Genomic DNA, 16,521 nt, shown 5'->3' with positions numbered 1-16,521 from the left:
ATGTAGTTGCATTGTGCAATGTAAATAACTACATATCCATATGTGATTCCAGTTATCAAATGGTGTAGAAGAAAAGCTTAAGTTAACAAAAGGCAGTGCTGCCCTCGGATATGTGAACCCATATGAATTCCACCATGTATCTGAGAGCATCACTGAATACAAGTAAATCCTGGCTTGCATTTTACCCTTTTGGGAATAGGCTACTGATGAAGGAAAGCAGAAATTGAGTCAGTAGTACAGACTGGAAAAGGACTTAATTAAACAGGAAACCCACAAATACTCATATTTGTTTCTGAGAAACACATCTAGGAAGTCTGCATGCACAGTATATTGTGTCACTGAAGCTAAAATATATGTTTAGAGAATGGAGAGAATTATCTATATAAACTTTCTAATAGAACAAGTGACCTATCACCTCCAACTTTTAACTCTTTATGTAGGTAGTGGGTATTTCCTGATTTGATGTTCTAAAACAAACTGTCTGATTCTCCCAAGCCAAAGGAACTTAAGAGTTTTAAAATTTCTCCCTCCACTGAAGTTTTTAATACTGAATTTATGATATTATAGTCATTTCCATGGCTATATATGGTGATTTCGTAAACACTGTGGTTTGATTTCAGTGCGGGATCCAATAGAAGATGATGCTTAGATCAAAGTTAGTGTTAAGACACATCTTCAGTAAGACAGAAAATGGGTAACAAAATAAGTTATTTAATATGTATATTTTCTGAATTCAGGTTTGTGCCAGTATGCAAGTTTTTCTTCCCCCCGAGGACTTTTTATTAGTGGCTTCTTTAGTACCAGTTCCTCGTCTCTCACAACATGCATAATTAGCTATTGTTTCATTCTGGTGTCATCTTTTATTTCCTGTGTAAAGCACCTTGACTTTACCCTTATCGTGATTTTGGGATGGAATGCACTGGTTGTCTCTGTGTCATTTCCAGATCAACCGCCAGGTGGCCTTCAAAGAACAAAGAAGACACCCTTTCCCAGGAGACCAACTGCATCACTGCTGTGGTACTCCTGGTCTCCATTGCATAATAGACATGTTGTTCTGGAAGTAGGCATTTAGCACCATGATATCCTGCAAATACAGACTAGATTTGGGTATTTTAAGTAAAAGTATGCTATCTTTTACTGCAGACATTGTAAATAAATAAGAAAATCCTGGACTCTGGTGAGCAGCATATTTATTTTGGTATTTTATGCAGAAGCTGCCTCTTGTTTAGAAAACAACTTATTCACTGAACCAATAATTGAAACTTTTTTCAAAAAATGAACATAGATTTATAAAACATGTCATATTAAACATTGTGATCTGAGCCACAAAGCTCAGATCAGTATTCTGATCTGAACTTCTTAAAAGTTTAAGGGTCTGTTCAGACCAGATTCTTGTAGAGCAACCGTGTATTATTTTTCTAAATCTAAAAAGACAAGCGAATATTAAAAATAAAATAAATTTGAAAAATATTCAAAGCTAAATAGTAAACCATAGTTCACGAAAGGGAAAAAAAGGGGGAAAAAGCAAACTATCAGATTCAGACATTTGACATATCACTGTTCAATAGCAACTGTTTATAATATCTTGGTCAATAATATGAAAATTCAAATTTATGAATAATTCATACATTACTATATAGAACCCAGAAGAGAGATTATTTTCAAAATTCTGTTAATTAGAAGATTTTTAGATAATCCATATCAAAAGTCTCCACTTTAAATTCATCTTCCTCTTCACGTGCCTAAAAGGATTTTTTTTGTCATAATATAAAAGCCTGATCCTGCAAAAACTTCAGCATGTATATAATTTTAGGCCTGTGAGTAACCGCTGATGAAGTAAATAGTAGCACTCATATGCACAAAGCTACACACATGGTGAAGTCTTTGCAGGATCAGGGCCTATTAAATGTAATTGCAGGCCCTTATGTCACAGAATATTTCATATACAAAGTCATAATCTAAGGAAAATATATAGAAATATATGCCATGGTTTCAGGGCTATCTGCACCTCTCTCTCTCTCTTTTCTAGTCTCAGAGTGCGCCCTTTCGGTTGTTAGCCTGTGTCTCCCACACTTAGACTGTGCCATGTGGTATGTTACACTGAGGATCAATTGTACTTACCCAGCAGATCTGACTGGGTTTGACACTAGCTGTTCTCTTCAGGAGTTTGTGGCCACTGGTATTCCGTGACAAAACAGCCTTCTTAAATATTGTTTATTTCAAGAGTAGGAACAAAGCATTAAGAGAAAAAGGATTTTAAAACAACAAACAGTTGATACATGTGTCTGTCTTCCCTAAAGCCCTACCATCCAGTGATAGTTGCCTAGATGGGCCTAACGTCTTCAGACATCTGAGAAGGTTCTTGTGCCAGTCTGGTTTCCTTGAATAGCTCCCCAACAAGTACCTCCTCTTTGGAGAGAGAGAGTCCCTTATAATCCGTTTCCTTTGTTATTGCCTGGCTTTAGCTCTTCTGGACAAAACCAGTTTGGTAGGCTCAACAGGAGGTCCAGCTAGACTCCGCAGAACCTATGGCTCTGCCACTATGCTGTACCAGCCCTCACATATTAGATGAGGGGTGGCCTATATTGACCTATTCTTCCCTTCCTGCTTGTTTTTCCTTATGGTCTGCTATTAAACTAAATCAGTGTATTCATACAATAAAGTATGCAGGTCAACATACACCATTTATAAATTATTACAGAGGAGTCCCACATCTGTCACAATATATACAATGTTGTTGTAGCCCTGTTGGTCCCAGGATATTAGAGGGACAAAGTGGGTAAGATAGTATCTTTTATTGGACCAACTTCCCACAGTGAGAGAGACAAGCGTTTGAGCTCACAGAGAGCTCTTCTTTTCCCAGACCTGAAGAAGAGCACTGTGGAAGCGCAGAAGCTTGTTCCTCTCATCAGCAGAAGCTGGTCAAATAAGATATTACCTCACCCACAATATTGCATGCATACAAAATTTCCAGAAAGTGAAAGTAATTAACCTTCAGAAAAAAATCTCAAATAAAGCAATTGTATGACAATTTTATGAAAAACCAAGAGGAGTTTGCAATAAAAGGACTGTGGGCAAAATTTAAATATAGGACCGTGACAATGAACATAGCCCACAACTAAAAGGGGAGCCTAATCTGTACAAAGACACTCCAGTAACATCAGGGAACTGTAAAGGCATCACCCTATGGATAGCTGTAGTAGCCGGTGGTGCCACTCCCAGAGGCCAGTTGGAGAGCGTGGCAGAGCCCAGGTGAGGGGTTGGTTCAACTGGTTATAGGGATATAGACTAGAGTTATTAACTTATGATCCAAATTTTCACAACATTCCAATATGATGTTTTTTGGCTATCTCTGCTTATGACCTGGAGTTGCTAAATAAGTTTACTTCTATAAATGGACTTGTACTGTAATTTGTAAAAGGTCACAGTTTACGCTATTCTGAAATTGTATATATTTTTTGTTTTACAAAATAAAATAAACACGTTGCCCAGAATTCCTGGAAAAAGAATTTCTCCTCATTCTTTGCTCCTGTAAATGTAACTACAGCATTTTCTGTGCCAAACCTATCTTTCCTCTAAGCCTGGAAAATCTTAATACCAAATTAATGATAAATCACTCTGGTCAAACTCAGATCAAGATTGCTATTTAACTTCTAAGTTATTTAAAAACACTCAAGAATATTGTCTTACCGTCATACCTACACAACCTACTTCCTTAGATTTTAAACACACTACAGCAGTGGTTCTCAAACTAGGGCTGCCGCTTGTTCAGGGAAAGCCCCTGACAGGCCGGGCCGATTTGTTTACCTGCCGTGTCCGCAGGTTCGGCCGATCGCGGCTCCCACAGACCACGGTTCACTGCTCCAGGCCAATGAGAGCTGCGCGGGCCAAGAGATGTACTGGCCGCCACTTTCCGCAGCTCCCATTGGCCTGGAGCAGCGAACCGCAGCCACTGGGAGCCGCGATCGGCCGAACCTGCGGATGCGGCAGGTAAACAAACCGGCCCGGCCCGCCAGGGGCTTTCCCTAAACAAGCAGTGGCCCTAGTTTGAGAACCACTGTACTACAGTATCTTCATCACGTAAAAGACATATCCTTCTTGCCTACTGACATTCGCTCTTATGTAATATTAATTACAGCAGAACTGAAATTAGCTCTAAATCATTGTCTGATTAAAATTAATAATAACATATTCCTTTTTTCTTTTAAGGAAAGCGAAAGAACATTTGTTTGGACAAAGCAAAGACCTTTCCAATGGTCATGTATTTTGTGAAAAAATGCAAGAATCAAAGCAGGGCTCAGTCTTGGAAGAAACTGTCATTGGTGATTATGCATTAGTCATAAATGGACATAGTCTGGTAAGTCAGTTTTTTCAGGTTTTGTCCTTTCCTTCCCAACCCAAATAATGTCTGTTTTGTTTTCTAACGATGACGGATTTCTCTCCAAACTCTAAAACGGTTTCATAAGAAAGCTAAAAACAAAGGCTGACATAATTGCAAGAAACAATTAAAAATTACGTCTTAACTTTTGGATGTGTATGGAAGAGAAATCAAATGAGTAACTCTATACAGCTTTTTTTAATAACTGCCACAGTGGTGAAGGCCCCATAGTAAGAACTAGTTCACACAATCTTATCCCTTCTTAACTAGACATAGACCACTGCTATTATTGTTTAAGTACTTGTGTGAGGGGAATATCACAAATCAATGCCAATTAATTAAGGGAATGCAATTAGGCAGATGTAATGCTGTTATTTTTTCCTGATGTTTGTTGTTTGAGAGCACAACCTGACCTTAAAATAATTACTGCACCAAATTAATGTCATTAAGATACCTCCAGTGGGTTTTCTAAATATCAGCATCTTACAGGGATGCCAAAACAATTTGCTTTGATTAGGAAATCTGGTTCTTGTCATAATAGAATAAACTTACATTACTTTAATGTAGTTCAGGTTCAAAATCTTGAACAAGTATCAAAACGATCTTCTGACTCTCTAACTTAAGAGAGTTAAAAGCGTAGGCTTCACTTTTGAGAAATTAGCCGCTCATGAAGATACATGATAATCTTTGTACGTTCATATATTTTGATCTTTATTTTCGTTTTAAAAATTGAGAATAAGAATGGTTCTGCCTTCAGACAGTTTCTTAATAGAAAAAGAAGAAGTAAATGGGATATTGTTTAAGCTTTTCCATAAGATCCACAGCCATTTAAGGTAGTTCTAAGTATGCATGGCTCTCTCCAGCTGCATTCCAGCAATAAGAATGTGCTGCTTTCTACACTGTGAAAGTTATGGAAAGTTGCAGATCTCCGCTCTAGGGCAGATTATCCTCTCCAGCAGAAAGGTCATGTAGTCTGCAGAAACTATTTCTCTTCTATACCCAGATTTGTGGTTTCAATATCATCTCAGAACTGTTTAGCAGCCTGTGTCAAGAGATTAGAATAAGACACTAGCTCAGTTTTGAACACCTCCAGCAAGCAGCATCACTGGGATTAAGTGGCACCTTCATTGGCAGTCTCATCAGAGAGCCAAAGGAATGGGAAGAGCAATGGATGTTTGCTGGTTTTGGCAGAGTTTAAAATTAGAATTGGGAAAGAAGATAAAGTTTCTAATTACCCTTTTTGTTCGGAGATATCTAAAAGGCAACCAGCTCATGCCTTAGCCCTTTCCCCTGAGCCTTTTCAAAGATCTTTACCCCATTCCTTGTGTATTCTCCCCCCCCCCCAATTCCCATCTCCATAATATCTAAACCAATGACCTGAAGTTTTTCCTCTCCCATGATTTTGAAGAGATCCCTGTCCTTTTCTTGCCTGGGGCTTTCAGAAGGTTTTCTGTCCCTCCTACATTTTAATGGAAAAATTGTCACACAGTAAATGAAACCGCACAATATATGTCAAAATGGGAACATTTTATGCATTTTTCCATTGACCCTGCTCACATGCCACATACAGTTGGACTAGCTATATGTCAATCCAAAGGCAGAGGCAGACCACAGAGTTTGGCCAGACTTTATTTAATGATAGTTGCCAGCATTTTACTGTATCTGAATTGTGAAGAGGCTCCATGGGTGCTGAACCACAAAGATACATGAGTATCTGCAACTAAACACTTGCAGCAGAGCTGATGATTCACTGGATTAGGCCATTTTAAATTCTCATAAAGTTAGCTGGAAAGTCAAGTGCTGGACTGAAATAACTGTAATGTATCCAATTTTAGGTTATTTCTTCCCCCTTTGTTAATATTTGTATTGAACGTGTAATTAAATCAAGTATTTTACAACAAAATGTAGCTTCGCTTACATTGTGTGTTAGGATTATATGTATACACTTATGAGACTGATTTATTGTGTTTACTGGAGATGTGTAGTATCTTCCACTAAAGGCTTCAGCTGTTTAAAAAAACTTTTGAAATTATTTTATTTAAAAGTGATATTTCCTGTTTATTATATGCAAAGAATTCTCATTTCCGACCCATCACATCTTCTATTGATTATAGCTACAGATCCAGTACTCTGATAGGGAATATTTTGTATTCCAGGCTCATGCACTTGAGGCTGATCTGGAGAATGAATTTGTGGAAGTTGCCTGCATGTGTAAAACTGTGATTTGTTGTCGAGCGACTCCCTTACAAAAAGCACAAGTGGTAGAGCTGGTTAAGAAGCACAGGAAAGCAGTCACCTTGGCCATCGGAGATGGAGCCAATGACATTAGCATGATCAAAAGTAAGAGGAAATTGTGTCATAATGTTCAGTTAAAGGCATAAATAGAAATGCCAATAACATGCTGTTTGCCTATCAATGAATTCATATTTCTTCTTCGAGTGGTGTCCCTGTGGGTGCTCCACTCTAGGGCCTGGTCTACACTACGAGTTTAGGTCGACTTTAGCCGCGTTAAATCGACTTAAGCCTGGACACGTTTACACGACGAAGCCCTTTCTTTCGACTTAAAGGGCCCTTTAAACCGGTTTCTTTACACCACCTCGACGAGGGGATTAGCGATAAAATCGGCCTTAGGGGGTCGGAATTGGGTTAGTGTGGACGGAATTCGACATTATTGGCCTCCGGGAGCTATCCCACAGTGCTTCATTGTGACCGCTCTGGACAGCACTCTCATCTCAGATGCACTGGCCAGGTAGACAGGAAAAGCCCCGCGAACGTTTGAATTTCATTTCCTGTTTGCTCAGCGTGGAGAGCACAGGTGACCATGCAGAGCTCATCAGCACAGGTAACCGTGATGGAGTCCCAGTCCCAGTCCCAGTCCCAGGATCGCAAAAGAGCTCCAGCCTGGACCGAACGGGAGGTACGGGATCTGATCGCCATCTGGGGAGATGAATCAGTGCTGGCCGAACTCCGAAGCAGTAAAAGAAATGGCAAAATATTAGAAAAGGTCTCCAAGGCCATGAAGGACAGAGGCCATAACAGGGACGCACAGCAGTGCCGCGTGAAAATTAAGGAGCTAAGGCAAGCCTACCACAAAGCCAGAGACGCAAACGGAAGGTCCGGGGCTGAGCCGCAAACATGCCGCTACTACGCGGAGCTGCATGCCATTCTAGGGGGTGCAGCCACCACTAGCCCAAGCGTGTGCTATGAGTCCCTCGCTGGAGAAAGACACAGGGAAGCGGGTTCGGCGGACGAGGAAGATGAGGATGGAGAGAACATAGATAGCTCACAGCAGCAAGGAAGCGGAGAAACCAGTTTCCCCAACAGCCAGGATATGTTTATCACCCTGGACCTGGAACCAGTAACCCCCGAACTCACCCAAGACCCTGTGGGCACACAGGGGACCTCTGGTGAGTGTACCTTTGTAAATATTACACCTGGTTTAAAAACAAGCGTGTTTAATGATTAATGATTAATTTGCCCTGGCAATCGCGGCCAGTACAGCTACTGGAAAAGTCTGTTAACGTGTATGGGGATGGAGCGGAAATCCTCCAGGGACATCTCCAGAAAGCTCTCCTTCATGTACTCCCAAAGCCTTTGCAAAAGGTTTCTGGGGAGGGCTGCCTTATCCCGTCCGCCATGGTAGGACACTTTACCACGCCAGGCAAGTAGCACGTAGTCTGGAATCATTGCATAACAAAGCATGGCAGCATATGGTCTCGGTGTTTGTTGGCATGCAGACAACATCCATTCCTTATCGCTCTTTGTTATCCTCAGGAGAGTGATATCATTCACGGTCACCTGGTTGAAATGGGGCAATTTTATTAAGGGGACATTCAGAGGTGCCCCTTCCTGCTCTGCTGAACAGAAATATTCCCCGCTGTTAACCACGCGGTGGGGGGGAGGGGTGAAGTGACCATCCCAGAGAATTGGGTGTGTGGGGGAGGGGAGTTAGTTGGGTTTGTGCTGCATGTTAAACCTGAAACCGCAGCCCCTCCTTTTATATTGCAAACCCATTTTAAATGGCCAACCCAACGGGTGCTTGGTATGGTTAATGAGAGCAGTACTGTTTTAAACCATCCCCACTTGTTAACAAGGTTAAAAAAGCCAAAAGACTGTCTTACCATGGCTGCCTGCAAGCTGAAATCTGTGGCCTGGCACTGCGTGAGTGATCTCTCACACCAAACCGGCAGGCCCTCAATATAAGAGGAAAAATGTGACCTTGTAACGAAAGCACATGTGCTGTGTGATGTGAACAGCAAAATCTAACGTGAAAGAGTGTACCCATTGTTCTCTAAAATGTATCTTTTTTAAACAACTCTCCCTTCTCCTCCACCAGCTGCAAATGTTTCACCTTCACAGAGGCTAGTGAATATTCGAAAAAGGAAGCGAAGGACGCGTGACGAAATGTTCACTGAACTACAGACTGCCTCCCACGCTGACAGAGCACAGCAGAATGCGTGGAGGCAGTCAATGACTGATTTTAAAAAAGCCCAATATGAGCGAGAGGAGAGGTGGCGTGCTGAATCGCGGGCTGAAGAGGAGAAGTTGTGTGCTCAAGAGGAGAAGTTGCGTGCTGAAACGCGGGCTGAAGAGGAGAAGTGGCGTCAACTTGTACTCAGAAAGCAAGAGTCGATGCTCCGGCTGCTGGAGCATCAAAGTGATATGCTCCTGCGTATGGTTGAGCTGCAGGAAAGGCAGCAGGAGCAGAGACCGCCGCTACAGCCCCTCTGTAACCAACAGCCCTCCTCCCCAAGTCCCATTGCCTCCTCACCCAGACGCCCAAGAACACGGTGGGGGGGCCTCCGGCCACCCAATCACTCCAGCCTAGATGATTTCCAGTGCAATAATTTTTAAAGTTTTAAAGTTTTAAAGTGCAGTGTGTCCTTTTCCTTCCCTCCTCCCCCACCCATCCCGGGCTACCTTTGCAATTATCCCCCTAGTTGTGTGCTGAATTAATAAAGAATGCATGAATGTGAAGTAACAATGACTTTATTGCCTCTGCAAGTGGTGCTTGAAGAGGGGAGGGTAGGGGAGGGTGGGGTGCTTGGTTTACAGGGTAGTAGAGTTAACCGGGTGGGTGGGGGGGCTGCGATTTCATCAAGGAGAAACAAACAGAAGTTTCACACCGTAGCCTGGCCAGTCACAAAACTAGTTTTCAAAGCCTCTCTGATGCGCACCGCGCCCTGCTGTGCTGCTCTAACCGACCTGGTGTCTGGCTGCGCGTAATCAGCGGCCAGGCGATTTGCCTCTACCTCCCACCCCGCCATAAATGTCTCCCCCTTACTCTCACAGATATTGTGGAGCGCACAGCAAGCAGCAATAACAATGGGGATATTCTTTTCGCTAAGGTCTGAGCGAGTCAGTAAGCTGCGCCAGCGCACTTTTAAACGCCCAAATGCACATTCCACCACCATTCGGCACTTGCTCAGCCTGTAGTTGAACAGGTCCTGACTCCTGTCCAGGCTGCCTGTGTACGGCTTCATGAGCCATGGCATTAAGGGGTAGGCTGGGTCCCCAAGGATAACGATAGGCATTTCAACATCCCCAATGGTTATTTTCTGGTCCGGGAAGAAAGTCCCTTCCTCCAGCTTTCGAAACAGAAGAAAGTGCCTGAAGACACGAGCATCATGTACCCTTCCCAGCCAGCCCACGTTGATGTCGGTGAAACGTCCCTTGTGATCCACCAGGGCTTGCAGCAGCATTGAAAAGTACCCCTTGCGGTTTATGTACTCGGTGGCTTGGTGCGCCGGTGCCAAGATAGGGATATGGGTTCCGTCTATCGCCCCACCACAGTTTGGGAATCCCATTGCAGCAAAGCCATCCACTATGTCCTGCACGTTTCCCAGAGTCACTACCCTTGATATCACCAGGTCTCTCATTGCCCTGGCAACTTGGATCACAGCAGCCCCCACAGTAGATTTGCCCACTCCAAATTGATTCCCGACTGACCGGTAGCTGTCTGGCGTTGCAAGCTTCCACAGGGCTATCGCCACTCGCTTCTCAACTGTGAGGGCTGCTCTCATCCTGGTATTCTGGCGCTTCAGGGCAGGGGAAAGCAAGTCACAAAGTTCCATGAAAGTGCCCCTACGCATGCAAAAGTTTCGCAGCCACTGGGCATCGTCCCAGACCTGCAACACGATGCGGTCCCACCAGTCTGTGCTTGTTTCCCGGGCCCAGAATCGGGGTTCCACGGCATGAACCTGCCCCAGTAACACCATGATTTCCACATTGCTGGGGCCTGTGCCTTGTGAGAGGTCCATGTCAATTTCCTCATCACTATCGTCGCCGCGCTGCAATCGTCTCCTCCTCAGCTGGTCCTGGTTTTGCTTTGGCATGTCCAGGCTCTGCATATACTCCAGGACAATGCGCGTGGTGTTCACAGTGCTCATAATTGCTGCGGTGATCTGAGCGGGATCCATGATCCCAGTGATAGCTATGGCGTCTGGTCTGAAAAAAGGCGCGAAACTAGTATCTAAAGACCAGGGGAAGAAGGGAGGGAGGGAGGGAGGGAGGGGCGAGTGACGACATGGCGTACAGGTACAGGGAATTAAAATCAAGAAAGGTGGCTGTGCATCAGGGAGAAATACAAACAACTGTCACACAGAATGCCCCCCCCCCCCAGAGATTGAACTCCTAAGCCTGGGTTTAGCGGGCTGTTGATTTGACGGAGGGAGGGGGGAAGGAAATGAATACAGAACAAATCTATTTTTTACATCTTAAGACGACAGTGCAGCATGACTGATAGCCCTCGGCATTTTCTGGGTGCTTAGCAGCAAATACTGGGCGCTTGGCAGTATGACGATGATGGATACCAATCATAATATACTATTTATTGCCAAAAGGCAAGGGGTTGCTGCTGTGTAGCAATGTAGCCCCACGTGTGCCAGCCACATCTCTGCCAGCACCCAGATCGCCCTCGGCCTTTTCTGGGTGCTTAGCAGACAATACTTGGCAGAAAATAGTATACTACGACTGGTAGCCATCATTGTCCAACGAGGACGGTTAAAGGCAAGAGGTTGCTGCTGTACAGTAGCCAGAAGGATCGGTAAAGGCGCTCAGGCTACAATAATCTATGAGCATTTCAGGCAACCTGTAAATTTACTTGCTTTCAGACCTGAGGAAAGCTCTTCTTGCAGATCTGCTGAGCACCCAGATCGCCCTCGGCCTCTTCTGGGTGCTCAGCAGACAATACTTGGCAGAAAATAATATACTATGACTGATATCCATGATGTCCGACGAGGATGGTTACCAGTCGTAATAAACCATCTACTGCCAAAAGGCAAGGGGCTGGTGCAATGCAGCCCTACGGCTGCCAGCCCCACAGCTACCAGCATCCCGATCGCCGATGAAGGCTACCACTCATGCTGCACCGTCTACCGCCAAAAGGCAGTTATCTGCTGCTGCTGTGTAGCAATGCAGTCCCACGTCTGCCGGCACCCGGAAGACATATGGTGACGCTGAGCTGAGCGGGCTCCATGCTTGGCGTGGTATGTTGTCTGCACAGGTAACCCAGGTAAAAAGGCGTGAATCTATTGTCTGCCGTTGCTGTGACGGCGGGAGAGGGGCCTGACGCAATGTACCCAGAACCCCCCCCGGCTTCTATAAATCCGACCTAATTTTGTAGTGTAGACATGGCCTAGGTGTCGCTGCGTCCCTGTGCCAGAGATCAGAGATTTCTCGCAGCTGTACTCGGTCGGGGGAAGGGTGCGCACAGGAGTCGTCTTGTGCAGCCGTTGGCACCTTCTGTGGTGCGCGTACCCCCGACCGTCCCCTCAGTTCCTTCTCAACCGTCTTCGGCTGCAGACGGAGATACTTTCTGAAAGGAAAAAAAAAGTTACAAGTTACATAGGAACTTATTAGTCTATGCTTAGTTACATTGTTTAGTTAGTCTTAGTCTATACATAGTTACATAATTTCATTAGTTCCTCTTAAAGATTTTTCTTCAAAAAAAAAAAGGAAGGAAGGAAGAAAGAAAGAAAGAAAGAAGAAGACTTTTTCTCTGCTTAACTCCCTCTTTGGGAACAGTTTCTACAGTTTACCATTACAATTAACTCCCACCCTTATCTCTCGAGAGGCGGGAGAGGCTTAACTGCAGTCATGCCCGGCTCAACAGGATTTAAAAAGTGTGACTCCTGCCGTGAACCAATCCCAGTCTCTGACGGCCACACATGCTGCATTCGCTGTCTGGGAGAAACTCATATCTCCCAGAAATGCTTACACTGCACCAACTTAACAACAAGGGCAAGACATGACAAGGATCTCCGCTTGAAAATGCTTCTGCTGGAGAAATCCCTCCAACCTCCGCAAGAGACGTCCTCCGGGGTGTCTCATAAACCGAGATCCCTGAGCTCTCGTAAGGCTCTGACTTCCAAAACTCAGGAAGCGAGCCTTGACCTCTCCAGCAAGGGTCTCTCAGAAAAAGAGAGCTTTTCCAGCGAGGTCTTTACCTTCAGTGCTCCACTCATCCAGAGTGAGCACTTATGAGGCACCGGACTCCTCCAACACCGTCCCTCAGCGGACCCCTGCTGAGCCCCAACGCGCGGCACTGGAGCTGAGACATCAAGTCTCCTCCACGGCACCGACTACCCCGGTGCAGAGCGCGGCACAGGCAGCAGCACTGTGATCAATGTTGCTGCCACTGGCACCGACCTAAGACTTGATGCCAGCTAATAAGGCAAACCCGGCACTGGTCAGCACTCCAGCGGTTGACCGCAACACCAAGGCGGGACCAGCGCAACTCCTGCATACTGAGGGCATAGAAGTTTCTTCAGCACCACAGTCACCAGGGCCGGCTCCAGGCACCAGCGAATGAAGCAGGTGCTTGGGGCGGCCAATGGAAAGGGGGGCGGCACATCCGGGTCTTCGGCGGCAATTTGGCGGTGGGTCCCTCAGTCCCTCTCCTCCTCTTTGAGCTGCCGCCGAAATGCCGCTGAAGAGGAAGAGAGGGGGCGAAGGACCCGCCGCCGAATTGCCACAGAAGAATAAAGCGGCGTGATCAAGCTGCCACCGAAGTGCCGCCGATTGGCTTTTTTTCCCCCCACTTCGCCGCTTGGGCCCTGGCAGTCAGCACTGCTCATCACTGAACACTCCCCGAGCTACATAGCACCTCTCCTCTCAACGTTCATCCCCATCACAGATGAGACCTACATGGAACGCTGTGAAGCCTAAGCCTCATCCCTCCGAGCATTCACAGCCCTGGTATGCACAGCACTGGCCTTATCCATTACCACCTTACCCCATGCAATGGCCACAATGGGGTCCTTGGCCCACATACCAGAATCCCTATTCTAGTCCCCCTTCCTGAGCAACAAGAGGTTCCAGAATACATCTATCATTACCACACAGAGAAATCTCTGACCCCGAGACAGAGATAGAAGAGGAAGAGATACTATCACAGGCAGACCTGGATGATTCACCACCTGCCCCACACTCATCTTCCGCACCAGACGAAGCGGTGACGCCGTCTACCCCTACGGCACTAGATGACCTGAAACAGTTCCAAGAACTCTTCAAAAGAGTATCAAACAGCCAAGAAATTGCCTTACATGAGGTGCAGGAGAAACAACATAAGTTGTTAAAAATCTTACATTCGGCATCATCGGCCAAGATTGCTCTCCCCATGGATGAGGCTATAATGAAGCCTGTGGAGGTAATATGGCAAACACCGGCATTGACACCACCCACCAACAAAACAGCTGACAGAAAATACTTTGTTCCAGCCAAAGACATGGAATTTTTGTTTTCACACCCTCAAGCCTGCTCTCTGTTAGTAGAGGCTGCTAATCAGCGCAGTAAATAGCCTCATTTCCACTCCTCACTGCAAGATAAAGAACACAAGAGACTGGACCTTTTTGGGTGGAAAGTTTACTCATCAGCCACCCTTCTGCTCAGAGTTGCCAAATTACGACTACTCTAACTATAGTAAAATACAAGAGCTCATGGAGGACCTCCCCGAGCATAAACGTCCTCAACTCAACGCCATTATCAATGAGGGTCAGTTAATAGTCTGCACAGCGCTGCAAGCCTCAATGGATGTAGCGGACACAGCTGCCCAAACAACTGCAATAGCTGTGGTTATGAGAAGAATATCATGGTTGCAGGCTTTGGGAATTCCAAAAGAACTACAACCAAAAGTGGAGGACCTCCCCTTTGATAGGGATAAACTATTCTCGTCTCAAACAGACATTTCCTCCATACCAGGAAGGCCTCCCAAGCAACTCTACATACACCCACCGCCTGACGAACGCCCTCGCTTTACACCATACCAGAGGTCACGAGACACCTCATTTAACTGTCAGCAACCACGATACTTCACTCAGAACAGACTCAAACAAGGGGTCAGAGACGACGAGCTCCACAGAACCAGGCCTCATCCGCCCGTCCATCTGCATCTAAGCCACAATTTTGAAGTCTTGGTCGAGGGTATGCACAACCTCCCCACACCTCTAGCGCCAACAGATACCCCATCCCACAATTTTGGTCACCGCCTACACCCATTTTACCCTGCCTGGACTGCAATAACCACAGATCAATGGGTTTTGGAGATCATACAATCTGGCTACACCATTCCTTTCACAGCTATCCCCCCCTGTCCTCCCCCCTTCCCCATCCCTCTTCAGGGACCCCTCTCACAATCACCTTCTACAACAGGAAGTAGACGACCTCCTACTGCTGGGTGCTGTAGAACCAGTACCACATCAATACCGAGAGAGAGGTTTTTATTCCAAATATTTCCTGACAGAGAAGAAAGGAGTGGGATGGAGACCAATCTTAGATCTCCGAAAACTCAACAGGTTCGTACGCAACCACAGGTTCAAAATGGTCTCTCTGGCCACAATAATCCCAGCGCTAGATGGGGGCAAGTGGTTTGCAGCCCTCAACCTCCAAGATGCATACTTCCATGCCCACAGACGGTTCCTGCGGTTCACAGTAGGACCCAACCATTACCAATACAGGATCCTTCCCTTCAGACCGTCCACCGCTCCCCACGTATTCTCAAAAACGCTTGCGGTAGTAGCAGCACATTTTCGACACAAAGGAGTCATAATCTTCCCCTATTTGGATGATTGCCTCCTCAAGGGTGCCAATCGACAAGAAACCACAATAAACCTATTTCACCAGCTAGGTCTACAGAGAAACGAAAAGAAATCCACCCTGGAACCAACCCAGCGATTGGAATTTATTGGAACTGACCTAGACTCCATACAAGCCAAGGCAATATTGCCAAACCACAGATTCACTACATTGACCAATCTTATTTCCACAGTGACCATCAGTCCACAAACTTCAGTGAGGACATGCCTTCAGATTCTGGGACATATGGCAGCTACGACTTTCGTAGCAAAGTATGCCAGACTCCATACACGCTGTCTGCAGCACTGGTTGAGCATGGTCTATGCACCCAGCAAACACTCTCTCAACAGATGTGTGACACTACCACCAAGGGTTATCCTCTCCCTACAATGGTGGACACCGCCAGGGAATGTATGCTCCGGGATTCCCTTTCAACAAGACCCCCCCATCAGTGACTATGACAACAGATGCCTCCCTGATAGGTTGGGGCGCCCAATTGGGTCACCACAATGTACAAGGCAAGTGGTCTGCGACGGAAACCCAACTACATATCAATCTCCTGGAACTCCGTGTGGTACACAATCCATGCCAACACTTCCTCCCACTCATACGAGAAACCTCAATCTCTATTCTCACCGACAATGTGGCGTGCATGTTTTACATCAATCGCCAAGGAGGAGCCAGGTCTCACTTGCTATGCGTAGCAGCCATGAATTTATGGAACTTCTACATCCGCATCAATATAAACATCACAGCATCATACCTACCAGGGTGCCAAAACACTACAGCCGACAACCTCAGCAGGCACTTCTCACAGGAACACGAGTGGAAAATCCACGACAGTGTTCTCGGCACGATATTCCAAAAATGGGGTCACCCAGTAATCGACCTTTTCATCTCAGCAACAAATCACAAATGTCCACTATTTTGCTCCAGGGCAGGCCTGTCACTGGGATCGTTAGGGGATGCCTTCCTCATCCTGTGGAACGCATCACTCATGTACGCCTTCCCGCTGATACCACTGATCCCGGGTCATCTGCAAGATATGATTCGACAGAGCATACATCATT

The 16,521-nt window shown here is 45.7% G+C and overlaps 1 protein-coding gene across 1 annotated transcript in view; it reads left to right on the top strand.

Moving 5' to 3' along the window:
- Positions 1-16,521, top strand: part of ATP8B4 (ATPase phospholipid transporting 8B4 (putative)) — a 154,976-nt gene that overhangs the window by 114,805 nt on the left and 23,650 nt on the right. The window contains 2 exon segments of the mRNA XM_065412715.1: positions 4,210-4,357; positions 6,535-6,718. Coding sequence (XP_065268787.1) covers positions 4,210-4,357; positions 6,535-6,718 — 332 coding nt within the window.

This window comes from Emys orbicularis, chromosome 10 (genome assembly GCF_028017835.1).
Source record: "Emys orbicularis isolate rEmyOrb1 chromosome 10, rEmyOrb1.hap1, whole genome shotgun sequence".
In the NCBI taxonomy this organism is placed as follows: Eukaryota; Metazoa; Chordata; order Testudines; family Emydidae; genus Emys; species Emys orbicularis.
The sequence above is the reverse complement of the archived record's forward strand: the minus strand, read 5'-3'. Positions and strand labels throughout refer to the sequence as shown.